General features: G+C 44.2%; 1 protein-coding gene across 1 annotated transcript in view; it reads right to left on the reverse strand.

Annotated features, from left to right (window-relative positions):
- CACNA1C (calcium voltage-gated channel subunit alpha1 C) overlaps window positions 1-22956 on the reverse strand; it is a 649850-nt gene that overhangs the window by 193356 nt on the left and 433538 nt on the right. Inside the window, exons 7-8 of the mRNA XM_073887000.1 lie at window positions 17570-17766; window positions 5777-5880 (exon numbers count right to left, since the gene is read on the reverse strand). Coding sequence (XP_073743101.1) covers window positions 5777-5880; window positions 17570-17766 — 301 coding nt within the window. The remainder of the gene's footprint in view (window positions 1-5776; window positions 5881-17569; window positions 17767-22956) is intronic.

The following is a 22956-nucleotide window of genomic DNA, read 5'->3' on the forward strand; positions in this document are numbered from 1 at the left end:
AATTTGATTGAACCCAATTCTAATTGGATTGAACTTGCTGTTTCTCTGGCTTCCTGCCAACTGGCGGGTACCTTCATTTCCTTCCCAGGGAGTTTAATGCCAGGGAAAAGGGGCCAGATTGACAGCTTAAAAAATGAAGATGGAAGCTTTGCCTTGCTTTGTTCCCTCCCTCCTTTTGCTGTTGGGGATGAGCATGGATAGATCGCCTATATCTGGTCATACCACCTGGGCTGTAGACTCACTCTCTGGAGACAGTCACTTCACACGGCAGTTCCTTCCCCATGCAAATTGACTCCAACAACTGTGCTTCCATTTCTGCCCACATACATTTGCATTCTCCATTTCTTTTCTGTGGAGTGGGTTTGGGGTTGTAAGGGGACTGAATAGCAGAGGGTTCACTTTAGCTCTTTTGGATTATTTTGCAGAGGGCTTAAGTTCTAGTTACAAAACAATGACCCATCCTTCTGGAGTCAGGAGAACAGGGTTGGGATCAAACTGGGATAGGAACATTTGACCCAGTCCTGTGTTACAGCATCTGCCCTGTGGAATGAAAGCTCATTATCCATACCCGAAGACTCTGGGGAACTAACGTAAACATTTATAAGGAGAAAAGAAAATGAGGTTGTGTTGGGGTGTGAGGGGAATGGAGGCAGGGTCAGATCTGAAGCCCTGCTGGCTCCCATTGGCTCCCATGGAGTGAGGGGCATAACTCTGCTTGTGGCTGGATGGAAGGTGAGCCAAGGTTTCTTTCTCCAGACTCCATGCAGTAAGGGATTTGCTGGGTGGTGGTATCCGGATCTCTTTATCTCCTTGCCTGGATGACAGCCATGTGCCTGCTCTGGGGTCTGAGCTAATGAAGACATGAAGCCCCAGCCTGATGGGCTGTGCTGGGCCCAGGGACCAGAGCTGGCTAGACAATCAGTCACAGCCATGGAATTTGTCATAAGGCAGGAGCACAGCTCTTGCCAGCAATGGCCAACATGAAAAATGAGGGGTGGAATGGAGAGTTGGGGGCCAGTGCTCAGTAATGTAAAGCATGCTGAGGGAGGTATATGTGGGAAATCCAGTCAATACAGAAGGCTGGGGCTCTAGGCCCTCTGATGATCAATACAGTCGATTCTCATTATTCATAGATTCCATATTTGCGAATTTGCTTACTTGCTAAAATTTATTTGTAACTCCCAAATTGATACCTGTGTGCCTTTGTGGTCATATGCAGACATGTGCAGCATGGCAAAAGTCTGGAGTCACATGAGCAGCTGAGGTTAAACACGGCTACACTCTGCCTTCTTGTTTCAGCTCTCACACTGTAAACAAGTGTATTTTTTATTATCTCTTCAGTGCCATGTTTGTCACATTTCTGTGCTTTCTATTGGTGGTTTTTCTGTTAAAAATAGCCCCCAAGCACAGTGCTGAAGTGTTGCCTAGTGTTCCTAAGTGCAAGAAGGTTGTGATGTGCCTTAGGGAAAAAGTACATGTGTTAGATAAACTCCGTTCAGGCATCAGTTATAGTGCTGTTGGTCATGAACTCAATGTTAATGAATCAACAATATATATTAAATAAGATGCCTTTAAACAGAAAAACATAAAATAAAGTCGTGTATTGGTTGGTTGACAAAAATACTGTGACTAGAAGCTCACAGGATCCTTGCATTTCCCCTGTATTTCTCCCAAGAGTCCAAGAGTAATGATTTAGTATTCATTAATTCAGTGTTCATAGTGACCTCATAGAATGTAACTACACGGATAATGAACACGACTATAGATGTTGCTGTCTATTCTGCTTCCACCCACGAAGAATGCGAGTCCTGGATCCTTCTGGGCCTAGGCATTGTGTCTTTACTATAGTGCCATGGTCTATTTATGCTTTCAGGTTGCAAAATGCTTCCTCACCAAGCCCCTCGCTGTTTTGGGGAGAGAGACAAGCCCATATCCTGGTGGGCAGGATATGGGCGGGATGACCACCCATCTAAGAGACTCTGAGTTCCTTGTCTACTGACGGCCCATATCTGAAGTCCTCAGTTTGCAATCACTTAAAACAAAAAGTGACCAGATTCCAGAGTCCGGGGACTTTTACCTAACTACAGCTTCAGTGCAATTTTGAGAATCTCACTGTCATTGCTTTAATTTTAGTAGGCTGGAGACTGAGATTTTTGGAGAGAAAAGCAAGTATAATCCAGTTCTTGTCTGTGCTCATAGAAGTCCTGTGGCTTGTGAGGATCAATAGATAATGAACATGAAACCATTTTGAAAAACTCCACGAGATATATATTCTTTACACTGGCTCTATTTAGCTTCGTGAGGAATAAGATGTTCTGAATATGTTAATGTTCCAGATAGAGGGTACCTAACCCTCTGGTGACCAAAATCTCGGAATGTTTACATTTTACTTCATAGAATGTCCTCTTTCCTTCTTGAATAGAACACTCCAAGCACAATTTAACCTTCTCTTGGTGACTGAAGGACATAATTTATAAGGATGAGTTACTGTGTTGGACTGTAAAATCATACTGTCCTTAATGGGTGGGTGTAGGGTCTCAGACTGCTCCAGTTCCAAAATGCTCCAAGGCTATAGTTCTACCGAGCTGGGCAAGGGGCGGGGGTCTGTTCTCTCTCAAGGACTATTAACATTTGCAGGGCTGCCAGCCCCCATGCTAAACAACCATGCCCTGCTGCAGCCTCCTGAGTGGTGGCTCTGCAGCTTCCTCTTGGGGTTCTTTCTGTTCTCAGCGGCTGTTTTCAACAGTTGTTCCATGGATTGCTTCTGCCTTTCTCCCTCTTCCTCTTGCTCCTCCTCACTGCACTTATTGCTCTCACCTCCCCACTTCTTGACTCTAATTTAGGAACATGGGATTAGCCAGTTAAATGGGTTTGGGGATAGTATAACATGGAGATTAGGGATAGAGGCTATGGATTCTCGTTGCTTGGCTTTAATCCTGGATCCTCCATTTTCACCTGTAAGAACTGAGGTAGTTTCCTCATCTGTACCTCAGTTTTCTTCTCTATAAAACAGAGATATAAATAGCACCCAGCTCATAGGGTTGTTGTGAGCATGGAATGAACTATCCACCAAAGGCTCCATGTATTGAGCCTGCCATGGAGGTTGGTTACTGTTAATGCTATCATTGGGACAGTGAATTTCGTGGAGCTCTGAGAGTTTTTTGGATGCTATTGGAAGCTGGTTTAATCAGAAGTCTGACTGATGAGTAAGTGGGAGTTTTGTTGCATTCTTGTGGTGACTTGTATGTTATTGTCATGACTCATTAAGATGCTGACTCAAAACTGAAACCACTGCCACCGTGTGGTAGCCAATAAGAGCCTGATTCCAGATTTTGTCACTGCATGGATGCAGGGCAGCCCATGCAGAGTGGCCAGCCCTTTTGACTGATTAGGAGGCCTCCTCAAACCAGGAAGGGGAGATGACTAACCATAGACACTTCTCTGTCGGTGCAGAGGGTGTGCCCAGCAGCCCAGGAAGCCTTGGGAGATGTTCCATCAGCAATTCCAGAGCTGTGAGGAGCAGACTACTACTCTGGGATGGGGTCAGGGAGGAGGTGCTGGGGAAGGTGTCCTGCAGAGACCAATGTATGGACTCCAGAGCTCACAGTTCTGAAGTCTGAAAGCCTTAGTGTTCCTGTTTAGAGTCAATTCATTACTAATGCCAGGGTTTGGGCTAGATGTTTTTACACATGCTATCTCAATGGGACTGAGTTGGTCCAAGACATGGTCTTCAAAACGACTTTTCTCTCACATCAGCAGCTGCTGCCATTTAACTTCTCTGCCAGGAAGACAACTTTCCTGGGCGGGGGGCAAGAATGACTGTGAGTTAGGTACCCTGTTTGAGGAGGGGCCTTCAACGGCCAGTGCTGATTCTCCATTTTGGATTCCTTTGGGTGGGGGAATTTCACTTGCTTAGATTTGTTCCCAATCTCTGGGGGAAGAAACTAGAATCACATTTTTTTAAAGGTTCAGAGCTCTAGCTTGTGTTACAGTTCAAGTTCATTCAACGTATAGCCAATGGATGGTGATGGGAAGATGGGGTCCAGGCTCTGCCTGAGTTCTGGTCTTTGTTCTAATACTTAGAAGCACAATGACATCACATAAGCCATTTACCTCCGGGCTCACTTTCCTCATCTTTAAAAGGAAAAGGCTGAGGATTTTATGCAATAATTCCAGTTATGATAGGCACCAAGTAAACAATAATCATTATCATGATAGCACCATTATTGAACACTTAGTATATGCCAAGTATTTTACATAAACGATCTCACTCTGTTATCACAACAACCTATGAGTTGGTATTCTTATCTTCATTTTTTTTTGATGGCTAACTGAAGTTTAAAAGGGTGAAGTTGCCCAACTCTATGCATCCAGCAAGTGCAGAGCTGGGATATCCAAATTTGTCTCGAGTGGGAGTGATGAAGTTGGTTTTTTCAATGCTTTGATTCACATATAAACACAGGAGCATTTTCTTGTGTTGGAACACAAAATTGAAAACCTTTATACCTTCCAGGCAGCTAACCAGGGGCTTATGTTGTCCTGTTCATCATGTTCTGTTATGTTTATCCCTGATGGAAGACACTAATTTCCTGTGTGGCCGTACCTTGGCAAAAGGCATGGTGTCATCAAAGTCTCTAACAGGCCACCCACCATGGAAAGGAGTGAGAGTGGGAGCAGATTCTTCCTTTCACCAAAGCCCAAAGACTAAACCTGATGCTCCTATAGGACATTAGGCTATGGCAGGAGACGGGAGGAGCTGTTCCCAGTTTATGTACTTAGTAAAAATTAAATGCAATCGTTCCTGTCATGCCTGACTTTCTCCCAGCATTACTGTCCCTGGAGACATAGGAAAGGCTATTCAAAGCAGGGCAGAAATAGATTGTCCCCCTCCCCCTTGTAGCAAAAGTAGCAGAAGAGGTCACCCATGAGCAGGTCACCAGGAGCATTTAGGTGTTAGGCCTTGGCCTGGCTGGTGTGGACTTGTGAAGAAGAAGGCAGGTTGAGGAAAGGGCCAGTGAGTCTCTGTGGTGTCAAGGTGGCCATCCCCAGGGCAGCTTGATGCCCCGACCATATGTTATTTCTACCACTTTTTAACTTCATCAGAGCAAAGGCTGAAATTAGGCAAACTTTATACTTGTAGCCGAGTAGATAAATTTAAAGGAAAGTATATTCCATTTCCTCTATTCACAAATAATCTATGGCTTTGAACAGCTAAGCGCCATTTCCATTCAGGAAAAGGGCATATGAGACACGGACTGCAGAGTTTGTGAATTAGAATCAAAGACAATTTTATTTTTAGTTTGTGTTTGTTTACTTATATTTTAAATCAAACTCTTATTACCCCAGTCCATTCAACAGATAGCATAAAAGCTATCTGAAATCTTTTTGTTAGCCTGCCACAACGGTAATCAGGCAAGTACCTATTGGCAAGGCAATCCCTACTGCCAAACCCTTTTGACTCAAGGCTCTCACCATGCAGCTCCTCAGGTAGAAGGAGAAACATCCTGCCTACCTGAATAGCTGTTTGAGGGTGGGAGGGGCTTGGATGAGCTAGCCGGAGACAGGCGGGCCTAAGAAGCTCCTTGTGAAGCCCAAACCAACAGATTAATCCTTGTACATTTGATTCCTCTCCAGCCAGGCCAAGGACACTCACTTCAAGGCTCCCGAGGTAGCCTCTTATCCCAGGTTCATCAGAGCCAGAAAAAAGAATAAAGCCAGGAATAGCAGAAAGAGTAAATAAAATAAAATCAAGACCTTTTTCCTTGGTCCTGCTTACCCGCTAAGAACACCGAGAACCAAGTTAAGTACAAAAAATGACCCTATGATGATTAGTGTAACAAAATAGATCCAGGGCCAGTCCCTTCCTACGGCATCATTGACCTGGAAGAATGGAATGATAGTTAGTGAGGCACACTCAGCAGCCGAGCACGGCCAAGTGCCCATCACCGGCTCCTGGACACTGACCGAAGCAGTGCCGGGACCCGGGGATCCTCTAGGTGCAAATCAGAGGTCAAATGGCCTGCCCAGCCAATGGGTCAAAATCTGTGGTTGAATGGGGACTTTTTTTTTTTTTTTATTTTTCTGGTTTTCCTGGCCTGTTAGGATCCCATCCCTGAGGACCGTGGTGATGGATACAGTGGGACCTGGGACCTTGCTCGGCTGCATTGTAAAGAGTACATAGAAACAGTCAGCTTACCCGCTCAACACACCGAGAACCAGATTTAGAACGAAAAAGGATCCAAAGATGACCAGACTGACAAAATACACCCAGGGTAACTCATAGCCCATAGCGTCCTGCATCTGGAAAGATGAAGGCAGGTTAGGAAAGAGAGAGCAGAATGAGTTAAAGTGAGGAGGCAGGCAGGAAGGGTGTGGACAGAACTGGAGGAGACCAGGGAGGCTGAACCAGGATCCACTGTCATCTCTGGCACCCTCAATATTCAAAATACTTCCCCATGACCCTGATCTGAACCATAAGGGACCTTTGCAGGCTCTGAATTCTGGCTCTGTTGTTTTATTTTCCGGAACCAGAAAACTTTCTTCAACGTTTTCACTTGTCTAATAAGGTGGGTTACCTAAAAAAGTGATTTTTTCAGCATAGGGTTGTTTCAGCTCAGTTGGGTTTATGTGGCATGAAATCTTCCACTGCACCCTGGAGCAGCCTAACCTTGGTGTCAGGAGGGCCTCGACTCTTCCTGAAGGAACCAGACACCCAGAACCTTTGAGGATGCGTGAGGAAGGAGAGCCCTTCCCGGGGGCTTTCCTGAGCTGGACCTGGAATTTAGAAGCAAAACTGCAGTGCTTCACAAGCACTCCAGGCCACAGCCCAGGAAGGACGGTTGTTTTGGTTACTTTTGCAGAGAACAGTTCCTGTCCTGCAACCGCTTTTCCTGTAGCCTAGAGACTGTGACCAGTACCTAACTGGGTAACGGAGACAGCCTCTGACAGGTGGCAAACCCCTGCAGTCGCTGGAGGCAGTGGTGTGCTGCACCTGGCTCCTCCGGGCTTTGGAGAACCACCGCACATCTCTTCCCTTGTTCGTGTTCAGTGATGTCACTAGGGTAGCCTGAAAATGGCCATGGTGGGGCAGAGTGGGTAAATGACAGAGATCAGCCCCCCTTTGTCCTTTGCCCCTAAGAACTGGTGGTTAAACATATACCAGCACACAGCTGGCTGGAGGGTAGGTTGTAAACATGACGTGAAGTCACAGAGCAGCATTTTTTATCAAATAGGAAATTTGTTCTGGTTTAGTTTCTCAAATCTATTTCTTTTAATGCTTTCCAACTAGACGAAACAGGATTTAGTCATATCTTTCTAAAATGAACCCCAACTTTGTCTCTGTGAAATTGCCTTACAGGAATCCAAATTTCCAATATACAAGCTTCCCAAATGATTGACATTAGTGGAGTGTGGCCTTGACCTGTTTAAAAATGCACGTGCTCGGCCTTCCCTGAAACTCTGCGGGTGGGCCCAACAACCCATGTTTTAGCAAGTCCTACAGTGAGTCTGATGTATGCTAAAGTTTGAGAACCAATGATTTACACCATTCTGCATAGCTCTCAACTTCAAATACAAGGACACGACAAATACTGTGATTCACTACCTGTCTCTGCTTTGTTGCATGGCAGTTTTCATTAAAGTGTGGTCTGAAGACCAGCAGCATCCGAATCATCTGGAAGAACTGTTAACAACGCAGATCCCTGGGCCATTGCTCCCAAATCAGTGAGCCTCATGACTGCGTGTTAATCACCCAGGGTATTCTAAAGCCAGGGGCCTCCGGTGAGTTACACGTGGGCTGGGATAGTACCTCCCTCAGCCCTCAGGGCTTCTCAGGCTCCAAGAAACCTTACCCATGTGCCTGAGATGCTGGACAAATACTATGTTCTCTGTGTGCTGTGAGTAAAAAAGATCGAGAAGTACCGGGAGACCTACTTAGTTGGACTGGTCTGAAGTGTTACATCCTGATATGTTCTTTTCAAATCTAATACTATTTATCTGGTATCACTATATTTTGGTTAGAGGAATCTACCAAATGTGGCACAGAGCACAAAAACTGTGTTCAGGGCTTGGGGACACTGGTTTGAACTGAGTCACTGAGCAAAAGAAGAGTTCCCAATGTATGTCTACTTTACCATGTCATAATTCAATTCAATTCAACATGAATTTATTGAGCATTCCCATTCCCACATACTCTGCTGTTTTTCACATGGTGCTTATCACTTTTTAACTGTATCATTTATTCATTTATTATGTGTTTGTCTTCCATGTAGAATGTAAGCTCCCTGAGGACAGGCAGTTTTGGTCTGGTTTGTTCACTGGTGTATCCCAAGTGCCAAAAACAGTGCCTCATGCATGGCAAGTACTCAGTGAACGTTGAGTGAATGCATGAACTTGATATGTGCCAGGCAATGTGCTATAAATAGGAAGCCCTTGCTAGCAGGGGGACAGATAAATAAAAGGCAACTACAATGCGAGGTGGTAAATGAAGTTGTAGGAATAAACATGGAGGGTTCTAGAAGCGTTGGGGGAAGAGTGGCTATCTGAGGCTTGGAGAAGCAAGCCAGTGTCAGACCAGGGAGGAATGGCTAAATCTTGCACCGTGAGGCCACTGAAGGCAGGAGTGTAGGGGCAGGAAGGAAGCCCAGAGGCCATGTGGTCCTGGGATGGGAGTGGGGATTTCCTAGGAAGTTGGCAATTATTAAAAATAGAGCCCACAGCTGAAAAGCCATCCTGGCTCTGGAATGGAGGCTTTTTCCCAGTGGCTGAGGACTAAAATATCCAGCAAAACAGTGGTTGTTAGGAGAGGCAGGGCAGAAAGGTCTGTGTGTGTCAGACCTTGCCCCATCACAGGGAGCTTGGGAGCCTCCTTTAACCAGAAATTTACTGTCTGAAGCAAGGCTACAAAGGAAACCAAACCAGCAGAGGAAAGTCCAATAACCACCCAGGAGGAGAAAAAGAAATCTGTACCCTTATAAGAAGGGGCAGGACTGGTGAAATGAGGTTAGGGAGGAGAAAGGCATAGGCATGATGGCGATCTTGCCAACCATAGGCCACGTAATGATTGTCAAGGATGGCCATGTGATTCCAGGGTCTGTATGTCACATTTTATCTTGGGGGACAACGACAGAAGCCTTTCACTATTCTTTTTTTTTTTTTTTAAATATTTTATTTATTTATTTGATAGAGAGAGACACAGTGAGAGAGGAAACACAAGCAGGGGGAGTGGGAGAGGGAGAAGCAGGCTTCCCATGGAGCAGGGGGCCTGAGGCAGGGCTCGATCTCAGGACCCTGGGACCATGACCTGAGCCGAAGGCAGACGCTTAACGACTGAGCCACCCAGGCACTCGCCTTTCACTATTATTAGCAGTGGTCTCATTGGAGTCCACATTGGTTCCACGGTACTTCCGGAGTGACTACTGTGTGTAAGACACTGTGTTCTGTGCCAGTGAGAGTGATGGGGTTGAAACAGCTGTGGGATAGGAGAAGGCATCTGTGAGGAGGTGTTTATGGAAGCAGGATCCAAAGCCATGAAGCCTCTAAGTGTCCTAGTTTTTCCTTTCTCAGATTAAGTCCAGCCAGTGAAGGTCAGAGTCCTCTCCTCTTCCCTAAGTTAGGGAGGGTGGGGAGGTCAGGAAGAGCTGATGGAAGCTGTGGACTCCCACATGAGAAAAGGTGCACACCCATGGCACTCCACATACAACCCCATGGGTGCATGGACCCCGTGTTTCTGACCAATCAGATGCTCTGTGCTAATCCCAGAAGGGCTTTTCCCAAGAGTGGCAGAGGGGGCCTGTTCTTGTGAGTTCTCCTGCTTTGCCCCGGATCTCAGACCTCCTTACTTTCCTCAGAACAGAAGGGAACAGGTAGTTGCAGGAGGCAATGGCACGCTTGCTGCAGTTCACCCGCCCAGAGCTGCCTCTGGAGCCCAGGCAGATGGTGAGTGGGTGCGAGGGCTGGCTGGCACTAAACCAACCTCCTTGGAATGAAATATCTCCTGACTGGTTCCTCATAACCCTAAATTTGTGAACATTTAACCTCACAGAAAATACAGTTCCCCGAGCCACATGTCTCTCACAAGTCAACAAACCCATGGACCTTGAAGATTTCCTTGGGCCCTTATTCAGTTAGGGTGTCCTTTCCTTTGTGTCACAGGTGAGTGACTTCCAGCATCATTAAGGACCTCAAATGAATGGAACTACAAGCCATATTGCCCAGAGATAGCCCATAGAGAGCCTTGTGATAACCTCATGACCCATAAATATCTCATTAATATCATGATAACCTCATGCCCCACAGATATCCCATTGATATCCTCATGATAACCTCATGACCCATAGATACTTTCTATAGATATCCCATAGAGAGCCAGGGCCATATCCAGGAGACTCATGGTCTCAACCTCTCCCTTGTCTTATGCTTCTGCTTTGGTCTCTTCCTTGCTGTGAGACAGTTCTTTCAAAGGTTTAAGATGCAGAATAGCAGGTGAGGGGCAGGAGGTAGGAAGATAGACGGGAGATTAACGAGCTTCCAAGGTGTTCCTAAGACCCCATCACTTCCTCAGCAAGCAATGCTTGGCAGCCCTTGGTAGGTGATTCTCTGGTCTGTCTGGCTCTGGCCTGAGAGGAAAGTGCCCCCTTTCGTTTTCTCTTTTACTTTCTCCTCTTTATTCTAGGCCACCTACTTTTGGGGGCAGACTGGGTAGACAGCATACAATGCTGGGTGACTCTGAAGTAGGGCAATGCCTGGAGTGATGAGATTGATGTCTTAAATCAGCTGGAATGGAGCTATTAAGAAGAGAGAGAATAAATAAAGACATATTTTTAAAAAATGACCTAGATTGCTGGCACCCTTATTTAGAGGTGAAAAAAGGATAGGTTTTCTCAAACCATTAAAGCTATATGTTTCTTAGGTCTATAACAAAGGAAGCTTTGTGACTTTTCTAAGGAAGGCACATATTTAGGCATCTTGACATCCACCATCTGCAGCCATTGCAGGCCCAAGGACTAATAGGATGACCCCAGCCTTTGCTGAAACACATACCTTATTATTCCTAGAATCCATAGACAGACCAAAGGTGATACTGAATGAAAAACACAGAAAGAACCTTCTGAAAACAGTATGTAATTCCTTGAGGGCAACCTCAACCTTAAACCTTCAAATCCAACGTACGTTTTTTTTCTCCAAAAAAAGAAAAAATAGGAGGAACAACACCTCCTGGGTCCGAGTGCACCAAGGCCACTCTCGATCCTAGCTCATTTCCCTGAGTTTTCAAGTTGTGGCACTTTCTCCTATAAGGTTCATGGCACAGGCACTGTGGATTTAAAAAGACTAAATAGTTTCAATGAATGCCAAGAGGGCTGTCACTTGACATCAAAGGTAGGAGGTGCAGACCCATAAAAATCGCAGTGCTTTCCACGGAGCATAATTAGAGGACAGGGTTTGCTGCTGCCATGAATGCCAGTGCCCAGGGTGATGGCTCAAAAAATCTGTGACTACTCTTGACCTTTGTCACCTTGCTTGTGGACCCAGGGTTTCCACCCATGGGTCAATGAGTGAGCAGCAAGTCCGACAAGTTTCATCTGACTCCTTCCTGCCCCTGCCCCTGTTTATCACTACATGGAAAACCCGTGAGTGCCTTAGGGCCCAAGTAAAAGCCTGGATCATGTGGAGGAAGACACCAAAATGCTCTTACCATGAAGGCAAGCCAACACATTTAACTCCTTGATCTATTTTAAGAAAGTCCCTGAACTCAGATGGGATCATGCACTGACATCCTAGGGAAAGTTAGGGAGTGTGAGTAGAGTGGTGGCCCCAGGTATGAACACCTGTGTAGGAGACACCTGGCTCACAGCCAAAGGAAGCCCCGCTTATTTGTCCTGGGCAACCACCAGGTGTGGGGTCGAATTTGATGTCTGTGACTGCACCTCTAGGCAGGTGGCCTTTCAGACCTTTGGGTGAGAACACTTTGGGGAAGCTGAGCTGTTTCTTGGTTCTGTTGAGAGAACCTAAAACACAGTTCTCTCCAATCTCCCCAAATGTTATCAAGCTTTCTTTCCCCACAGGGAGGAGCCTCAAAGCCAGGGAAATTCCCCTCTTTCCCCGAAGTATTCTGTGCCAATGCAGAGCTCTCCCTGAGTGTACTGCCATGGGCTAAGTCATGTTTTCTTACGTGTCCTCTATCTCTTCAATTAGATCCTAAGTTCCTTGAGGGCAGGATTTCTCCCCATCCCTCCACCCCAGTCCCTACTCAGTCCTAGGAACATAGTTAATGCTCAATAAATGTTTGTTAAATAGGGTTATTGAATAATGACTCATTTAATACCAGTGAAATGAATAAAAGAAAACCTAAAAATAAAGTAAATAAAAGCATTGAGAGATGCTAATTTTCTTTCCTGATATGCTTATAAATGACTAGTTTATTGTCTAGATGACATTCTTTATTTTTTATTTTTTGTTTTTTAAAGATTTTATTTATTCATTTGTGAGAGAGACAGAGAGAGAACAAGCAGGGGGAGAGGCAGAGGGAGAGGGAGAAGCAGACTCCCTGCGGAGCAAGGAGCCCGATGCGGGACTCGATCCCAGGACCCTGGGATCATGACCTGAGCCGAAGGCAGACGCTTTACCATCTGAGCCACCCAGGCGCCCTAGATGACATTCTTTGTTTAAAACAGCATGGGCACTAAGTGGGGCACGCTCTAACAGAAACAGATTAAAAGGTAAGAATTGCAGGGTCCTAATAGGACCTACCACTTTCTCGGCTCTGATACCTGTTAAAGAGCTGAGGATGCTGTTTCTAGGTTACTTGAGGATTTTTTCCCAGCTCTTCACTTAGAATGACTATTAGGTCATAAATAGAACTCAGCTCCATTTCTGCTTTTTTGATGCTTCAGAGACTCATTTTCTATATTCTATAGTGAAAAGAGGTGGCTTTTTGAAGAAAAGACGGAGTGAGAAAAAATAGGGTAAAGCCTGAATCAACCTGCCTGGATATAAAAGACTTTTGTCATAAATGAGGGATGTTTCAGCAGCACCAAGAGCAGATATGAGTGGCCATCTCTCTTTCTCTCTCCCTCTCTCTCTCTCTCTCTCTCTCTCTGTGTATGTGTGTGTGTATGAGAGTTTAGAAGGAATTATCTTCCCAGCATGTCCAGACATGTAAGTGGGATGACAAGACCAAATGTGGAGCTGACAACTGACTTATGAAAGGTTAAAACATTAGAATTTTTGTTCCCAGGGTCTCCTGCTGAGCCCAAACTAACCCAGATGCTACAAAAGACACTATTTGTAATTCCAAAAATCTTTTCTTTATATGATTTCTCATTAAGTATTCTTTCTAATCCTATTTTAGGCTCAATTTCTATTTTTTAAATATCAGTGAAGCAACTGATCCTGGAGAAACCAGTTGTGGCAGGGGGCAATGGGTGGTGTTGGAAAGAAGTGATCCCACTATGTTGGTGGTAGGTAGGGTGGGGTGTGAGTCCAGGAAAACCTAGACCTGAGTGCTTTCACTATGCTGCACAGTATGTAATATTCTTGGGGGCCCTGGACCAGGAGGGCATTGGGTGAGCAGAGGTCAACAGAATCCTCCTGATGAAGGATTAATTATTCAGGCATCTAGATTCCTGAAGAGCCAGAAACATGTATTCTTGGGTGATGCCTACTTCTGGCTGCTGCCTCCCTTTCCCACAAGTCTCACATATACCTTCTCCAGGTGTTCCAAACCCTGGGTAAGCGGTCATGTTATTCTGTTTCACAAGAGCGTGGGGTTATCTCAAGTACAAACTCAGCACTGAACAGACACTTGATTGATGTTTATGCTATTTAACTGTGATCTGGACGCAGTGTGGAAGGGTTTCAAACTGACCCTAGTCCTCAGACCATGTCTAAGAATCCTGCAAATCATCTTGATTTAGCTGCCTCTTCTACCTTCAGGAAGGCATGTGCTCAAACCATAGAAGACAAGTAGTCTTGAATTATATGCAGAAAGTTAGGGGTGTTTGGTTAAAAAAAAAACCCATAAAATCTGAACGTAGAAATAGAAACCAATGGTAATGCCATACAATACTGGATTCTTCCCTGTCTTGGTGCTTTACTGTTTCTAAAGAAGGCTGATACTTTTGTTTGCTCACCTTTCCCCACTATTTTAGGAGAGGCATGGACATTCTGAGAGTAAGTGAAGAGGCTTTGGCTTAAGAAACCATTGCCCAAAGAAACCACATCTCAAACTGAGTTTTGGCTTAGCTTCCAAATCCCCAGTGTCCCTCACCCCTTACCCTGTCGCCTACAGATTCGGTAAAAGAAATGTTTCCACAAATAGTTAATCTAGTTGGAGCCTTGACCCAATGTATGGCTAGTAGCTTTAACAGCTTGAGGAATTATGCAGTGTTACTTCGCTAAGTTTGATCTTACTTTTTAGTCCACGAACTCTTCAAACCATAACAATGGGATGAAATAATGGATGTCACAGAAAAAACTAAATGGATTTGATATTATCCACAGTTGGAGGCAGGTGTCTGCTCTTTGCTACTGTTGACCTCCCTGATCCCTTCCATCCCAAGCTATATACAGTGATTGAATCAATTGCTTCTTTAGTGCTTTAATGGCTGATTCTTTCCCTAGGAACATCTAACCAGCTGTTTGATAGTTCAGAATGAACCGGGTTGTGAGGTTTCTATTCATTGCTATACTTGAAAATCTTGGTTGCTCCCTCCAACACTCTCTAGACTTGCCCCTTGGATTTGAAGGGAAATGCATTGTTCTGAGTGGAAGACCCTACTTCTCCAATTTCCATGAAAACTATAGCTTCCTAGACTGGTTCAAATCCAGTGGCATCAAAGCAGCACCATGCAGATTGAATAGGTTAGACTTCTAGGGGTTTTCAGACTCCAGCTTGGGCGTCAGAATCACCTGGGAAGCCTTTCAAAATGCAGATACTGGGGCCTAACTTTGGAACTTCTCATTCAGTGGCTTGGAGGGAAGTCTGGGCATCTTTATATTTAGAAAGCTCCATGTTTTATACTAAAGTACATTGAGATTTGAGAGTCTATGGGTTTAGAGATATGGACTCAGAGGCAAGAAGGAGGAATGCTGAAGAGGGGAGGAAATAAGAGGGAAAGAGAAGAAGGAGGAAAGGAAGAAATGGTCATAGAAAGGTCAAAGCAATTAGAGAAATTGTCTGAAAGCAGGAGCATTGGGCTGGGAAGTGCTTCCACCATGAATACCCAAATATGAGGGTGTTTCAGCTTTAGGGGTGTGTGTGCGTGTGTGTGTGTGTATGTGCACATACACACACACACACGCACACACACGCATGTACACACACACACAATATGGCCGTTTGGGGAAGGTGCTGGGAAAATCAGAGAGACATGTCCCATGAGCCTGGGATTGTTGCTTCACCTCTGACACTTTTTCCGTTCCCAGCCTGAGCTCTATCACCCCCCCCCCCCCGGGGAGAAAGCACAACACAGCTGCTGCAAATTGGTAGTTGCAGTTGTGTGCTTCTTCTCATTCCCCACTCTGGCTGTCATTATGACAGTATTTCTTTGGGTCACATCTGGCTGGCGGGGTATCAATGACTTATGGTGGGGGAGAGGGAGGGAGTGAGGAAGAAAGTTCACAAAAATACATCAGGGCCATCAGCAGAGCAAATTATACCTATTCCCCCAGCCCTACACCCACCCACCCACTGCCACCCTGCCCTCAATTTGCTGCCATGGAAGGCATTCCCATAGCAACTTAAAGCATGGGTTTGAAGCTCATGTGATGAGGCTCTGAAGCACAGTTTCATATGATCATGTTTTATGACCCATAGCAGAAACTGCCCATGTGCAGAAGGGCGTTTCTGCACATGGATAGCCAGAGGGATCTACCCAAGGTAGAAGGACCACTTGGGAATTTGATCAGCTTTGCTAAGTGAAATAAATTTGCCTAAGCATAGTACACTCAATTCCCTCTTTTCCACTTAGAAATTATTCAAAACCAGTTTTGTCGAGCATGGGCCTAAAAAATGTTTTCCAGTGTTTCATTTTAATTTGAGGGAGAGGTGGCTTGACCTTTGTCTTCTTTTCAAAGTATCACAACATAGCAACTCTACCATGACCCGGTTCCAATTGTACCACCATTATTCAGTTTAGATTTACTGTTTCTCTAGACTGAGCTTTTCAGTCTGAACTGGATGTTATTTATGTCTGAATCCTGTACCTAGGAGCTTCCCTGGCATGCAAGCAATGCTCAGTAAATGTTTGCTGGGTACAAGGTTCTCAGGCAAGTTTCAAGTAGTCATTTGCAGAGAGGTATGCACTTCATAGCAACACTGGGTTTCAGCATGTTGACCCAAACATAAAAACTGGAAAAAGAGGATTTTTGAATCAAGAGGACATGGTTCTTGCGGAAAAAAAAAAAAAAAATTAAAAGATACAATACCCTGTATCACATCTCTGTGTTGTAACAAAACTCTTCTGATTTTAGGAAGAAGTCAATACCTCTCTTGGCATCAGTTCCTTTCTATCTGGCAGCTCTGTTCAATGGGAAGCCACTCGTTTCCCTCTCCCTCTTCCCTGCCTTAGTGTGTAGACACTATTCCCCAAGCAGACTCTTAGACTGTTTTCAGCATGGCCAAATAAATTTGACTATTTGCAAAACTCTGGGTGAGATGGTATTTTCAAGACTGGCAACAAGCATTTTTCACCCAAATGCTGGAGAACAACACTGGATTCTGGCAAGTCATTCCTCATGCTCAAGTAGGAGATCCTACAAAGAATTATATTTTCTGGAGCTTTTACAAATAATGGACTCGACTCTGCCAGAGTGGAGACAGCTCAAATATGGTGTGTATATCTGCGTATCCCGTAGGCAGAAATCTGGCACTTTGACAGCTTCTGGATAATAAAAGGGGCATCTTGAAGGGAAAAGAAGATTTACCATTGACTGGCTGACACTTAGGAAGCGGTATTCCTAAATATGCGTCACATAACCAGCAGAGTGTTTTGTTAGCAGTGAAAATGATGGCAATGTATTTGTCTGATGGACTATTCTAAAATGATAAGGTAGGGTTAACATGAGAAATAGAAATATAATAGCATGCCATAATGCTAACAATTCAATAAAAATGGCTTCTTGTTAGAAGACCAGGCTGACTTTTCTCCTTAGCCCTAAAAATTAATAATTGTGCTCTCTAGCTCTCTTTCAGGGACAGATGCAAGACAAGGATGAGAACAGAAGAAACTCTACAGTTTCTACAGGAAGGGAGTTGGATAGAATCCTTGTGTCGGGTTTGGCCAGCTCATTCACAGAGCATCAGCTGTGTGCCCGTATTTCTCACTACAGTAGGACAAACTTAAAGATGACATTTCTCTTAGGCTGGTGGGTGGACAGAGAGACTCATTAGGGTGCAAATTTCATGCTTTGTTTCTCAGGAAAGACCTGGAAGAAATCAAAGACATTCATCAACTATTCCATCAAGGTGTGTATGTGACCACAAAGTCGTGGGGAGGGTGGAAAAGGGAGCTATTTAGGAAGTTTCACAGCCTTCTGGACTCCCTGCCTCTGCCCATCTCAAGCTACGTACCCAGTACAGCACGTCTGTCCAGCCCTCCATGGTGATGCACTGGAACACCGTCAACATGGCGAAGGCAAAATTGTCGAAGTTGGTGATGCCGTGCTTGGGCCCGTCCCACCCGGGCTTGCACACAGTGCCGTTCTGACACTGCCGCCCATGGCCTGTCTCCAGAGCACAAGGGGAAGGATCATCTTCTGCTGGTACATCTTGAATGACCAGGGGAAAAGAGAAGGCAGTGGAGGAGATGGAGAGAGATGGGCAGAGAAAGAAGGAGAGAGAAGTCAGAGAGAAAACTGATAGGATAAGGTTGATGGGCTAGGCAAAACAACCACAGCAACAATAATGCAGAACAAGTTCTCATTAGTTCCCCCCAGAGATGCATTAAACAACATAAGGAACTAGGTATTCATTTTAGGCTGCCATTGATTTAGAAGGTCAGTACTTCCAGCTAATTGTAAAACTGTATTTTAACCTCAGTAATTGATTTCAAAGACAGTAAGGCTATTGCACATTCTGCTGAAACATGTTGGCATCATGGTCAAATGGCCAATTAAAAGCTAATGATGATGCAACCACTCCAAGTGGAAAATATCCTGGAAAGTGATAGGAAGTCTACCTTTTCTTTTTTTGGTGATAAAGTATCTATGGATGCTTCCATTGGAATACCAGAGTTTAGGGTGAGGGCTATATTGATTGAAAGAGACTTCCACATGATTAGCCAACAAATCCCATTCAGTAACACTTTCTCCATTACGTGTTACAGGATACATTACCAGAGATACAAGTCATTTTATAGTGGAAGCCTTATGTTGATAAAGGACAAAAAATAAATTCTGACCATAGGGGGACTGTATCAACCACAGTGGTCTTGATTACAACCCTTGAGCATAAACACTGCTGACTGTCACGTGGAAGTTTGTGGCACTGCTCTTTGGTCTCCAGCATTAATACCTTTCAGAAGAGAAGAATCCTTTTCTGACCTCTAATCAAGACAGAGCGCAGTGGGTGACAGGGAGAATACTCCCTATGTATGGACAGGGCTTTTTCAGGAAACCATATAACATACCTACTGTGGCTACAGACAGTGCTTGGGCTAATTCCACACACTGGGAAGAGCTACTAGAAAATTAATAATTAAGATGTAGCTTATATGTTTGGTGTGGACATCATTGGTAAATGGAAATAGGACTAGACTGATCTAGGGATGCCTGAGTGGCTCAGTCAGTTAAGTGTCTGCCTTCAGCTCAGGTCATGATCTCAGGGTCCTGGGATTGAGCCCCACATCGCATGGGGCTCCCTGCTCAGCAGGGAGTCTGCTTCTCCGTCTCCCTCTGCCCCTCCCCCCAGCTTGTGTATGCTCTTGCTCTCTCTCTCTAATAAATAAATCAAATCCTTATAAAAAAAAAAGACTAGACTGATCTAAGAATTCCCATTATGTTAAAATATGAGTAACCTTGAACCAGCTGTGGAAGGTAACAGTTTCAAATTCACAGAAGTTTATAAAATTAAGGACATTGTCTTATGCTTGTAGAAGGTAACAGTAATAAACAGATAGACTTCAGTCATAACAAACAAATGACTGCCTTTAACAATAGTGAAAATATGCCCCCAGATAGAGAATTTACTTATAGTTCTTCATTTAGAGATAACAGGTCACCCAGGGGCTTTTCTTGCTTCATATGCATCACAACAATTACAAGTGTCTAGTACCTCTGTATTTGAGACTACTGGTTGGTTGGCTCCTTCTCAGTGGCTTCAAATTTGAAACTGTTTACTCCAAAGAGGAAGATAGGAAGAGGAATATTAATCCTAACTAGGAGACAGTTCTTACGAGAATGGAACTGAGCAGTATGGTTGGAAATATATGCTGGAGTGTGTCTTCTTGGCTTTTTTTCTTTTTTCTCTCTTAACAGCTTTATTGAAATATAATTTACATGTCTTACAATTCATCAATGTAAATGTACAGCTCAATTATTTTTAGTAAATTTATATAGTTGTACAGCTATCACCACAATCCATTTTAAAACATGTCCATCATCCTCCCAAATTCCTGTGTGCCTATTTGCAGTCAATCCGAGCTCGTCTCCCCAGCCCCTAGCCACTTGATCTATACTCTATCTCTATAGCTTTGCCTTTCCAGAAATTTCATATAAATAGAATCATACAATATGTGGCTTTTTGTGTCCCTCTTCTTTCACTTAGCATAATGTTTTTGAGGTTCATCTGTGTTGTTGCACATATCAGTATAGTATATTCGTTTTTGTTGCCAAGCACTGCATTTCACTATATGTCTATCTATTCACCAGCTGATGGACATTTGGATTGTTTCCAGGTTTGAGCTATTGTGAACAGTGCTGCTTCCTGGCTTATTCTTGGCTTGGTGCTTCAGGTTGTGTGTGAGTCTTTGTGTGATGACCAAGGTGTAAAGGTCTGCATCACTGGTCCCTGAACTGTTTGAGGGAATGACAGTGTCCACACCATTTCCTGACTCCAGGGTCTGGCTCCCAGTAGGGCTCTGCTTCTGGAACTGAACTCTAGCCAATTTTTTGTGACTTTTGAATTTTTGAAGTCTTTGGAAATTTGGATGTGAGTTTAAACAATGGGAGGCTATTAAAAGAGGGGAACTAAGAAGTCAATCCCAACCCTAAAGAATTCATAAAAAAGTGGGTAACAAACACCTAAAAAATTGAGAGACCGGGAAACCAAGAACTAAACAGATCATACATTCTGTTGGGTTTCTCACCCGTTCTGATGATGGCTTTCTACTGTGATGTGTTCAATCACTGTGATAAAAGTGCTGGAATGATATAGGAGATGGGAGAAAAAGAGGTGAAAAAACAGAGGGACAACTTGCATTTCTTTTTCTCCTGTTTTGCCTTCTAGTGAATAAAGATGCTGTTACTCTTTGCATTGTGAATGCTCATCTGACAGTCTTCCCTGTGTTCTCTATTCCTGAAACAGGCAAAAATAAGGAAAAAGTGAAGGTCGCCAAAGTGGATTCTGAGTGTCCTCAAGGAAGAAAAACATCTTTTGGGGTTTTACAAAAAAATATGTGTTGAAAAGAAAATGGCATCAAGGGGAAGTGATCTCATTAATAATAAAAAAAAAGGGCTGGGGTTCAGAGAGATTATCTAAAGGCTCAAGCGCCACTGCTATTTTAAACTATCTTGAACAACAATAAAAAAAGATTTGAGAACAATTAAGAAGCAATGATGATCTGGTAAAAATAGGTATCTATAAAAAGCACTAAAGGGAACACTTGAAAAATGTGAACACACACATATCAGCAGGTCCTTGCGACATGCACTTGAGGGTGGGGGGAAATTAGTTTGAACATGAAGATTGTGTTGGTTTTCTTCTGCAGAGTCATGAAGTCCCAGGGAGGAAAGCAGGAACAAAAGTAGGAGAAAGAAACAAAGATGTGGGCCCTATGCCTTAAAACAGAAGTGAAGTAGAATCATTCTGGAAAGTCCAAATTAAGTTTGTGGTAAAAGAATGGAGGCGAAGATTAGGAGAGATGTTAGAAACGCAGTTAATACCAACAAGAACATGAAATCCTGGGAGAGTGCCAGTTAGGGGTTCCAAGGAGAAATCACCAAAGACAAAAACAATTACTTTTTTAGGACCCAACTTTAAGAAGTGAATACAATGAGAATGATTTCATTTCTAGGTTTGAGCCAACCAATTCTTTGTCAGTCTCAGGGGTAATTAGTGTGCTTGGGAGAGCGATTCAGAGTGGCCTGGCTCAGAGGGCCATCAAACAGATGGGACAGCCAGAAACAAAACGTGCCGGCATATGGTGATGTATCTGTTGAGGAACTAGGAAGGTGCCTTGCAGATGCCTCTGGGATTGGAGAAAAATTGCCTCTTCAGAGACCACCTCTACAGGGAGCTGGAAGGGCAGCCTAGAGGCTGAATAATGGTCCAGCCAGCCAAGCTCCAGAGCTTTCTTTATCCAAAACATGGCTCAAAATCCAATGTGTCCTACAATCTACAAGCACATAAAATTCCCAGCCTGAGAAATAATCTTAGAGTGCAAAAAGAAGAATTTGATCTAAATTCCATTAAAAAATTATGACAAGGGCTCACAAGCACTTTTGTATAATTTAAATTTGCAGAAAAATATGGTAATTCAATCCAAAGTCTAAACTTAAAAAAAATACCACCCATTCCAAAGGTGGTATAAAACTCTCCAAAACACATGGGGGTTGGTTTCAAAGATTGCAGGTTTTTGGTCTTCTTCTCTATGGCTGCATGGAGTATGTCCAGATTCCCATACTTTTTTTTCCTTCTCATTAGTTTTAGTCACTATGTAGGTGGAAGAGGCCCTGATGACTGTGGTACATGTTCTGTTGGGAGTGATGGAGTGGGTCCCTGGATTTGTCATCAGATGGCAGATTTAGGAAGGAGGAGCTACATGAGCTCCTGATTGCAGAGTGTTGAGTGAAAAGGCTTCTACAGCCAGGTGTCCTCAGCCCCTCTTTGGAGCAGGGAGCCTGGCTCCACACGGAGTGAGGTCACCTTCCTGATGGGGCTGGCATGGCTCCTCTCTCTGGAACACTTCTCTCAGTGTCTGTCCTCTGACACCCTGGATCCCCAGGCTGATGGTCATTTTCACCATGGCAGCTAACTTCCCTTCTGACTTGTGGGGTGAAGGTAAAACCCACCGCTAAATAATCTGATGCATCTTCTGGTAGGAAGCAGGCGACGTCTCAAGTATTTTTCCTAGTCCTGTTTTTTTTTTTTTTTTTAATCAAGGATGGAAAACAATATGGCTCAAAATGGTTCTAAAGAGGCCACTTCAATTGGTGAGTCCAGTTCTGGTCTTTATCCTAACAGTGGGGAGGCCACTCTAAGTGTTGGCAGGCTGTTGGTGGCTCTTTCACCAGAATGTGCAGCTATGGTCCAGAGAAGAGCATCCCATCTTGTGTCTCCTTTGTTTATCATGCCCACCATTTTCTTGCCAGTTGAGGCCACTGCAGGTCTGACAACAAAGCCCAGTGACTTCCAACGTTCAGGGTTGCTTGTTAGCATAGGCCCTTAGAGGATCTTGCTACCAGTGAAAAACATACTTTTACTGTTTTCCCAGCAGGATGATAGAAACCACGTGCAGCTCTGGGAGCAGTGCTCCTTAGGTAAGTGGTGCACAGACCTTTGGTTGCAGGGTATGTTTGCTATCATTAGCTCTACGGCAGAATTTCACCATTTCATTCTCCCCCTGCCCCTTGGTATGCTATTGGTGAGAGCCACACCATCACACATACCCACTCCTGGGGTGTTTGACACTCAACCTCCCTTTTACTATCTGAGGAGTTTGGGTCTAAAGAGTCACTGATCATTTCAATACAACTGCATAAACTTGACAGATAAACAGTCCATCTCTTAAGTGGGACTTA

Source organism: Callorhinus ursinus, unplaced genomic scaffold (genome assembly GCF_003265705.2).
Source record: "Callorhinus ursinus isolate GAN/ISIS: 27379988/994484 unplaced genomic scaffold, GSC_fseal_2.0 scaffold74, whole genome shotgun sequence".
Lineage (NCBI taxonomy): Eukaryota > Metazoa > Chordata > Mammalia > Carnivora > Otariidae > Callorhinus > Callorhinus ursinus.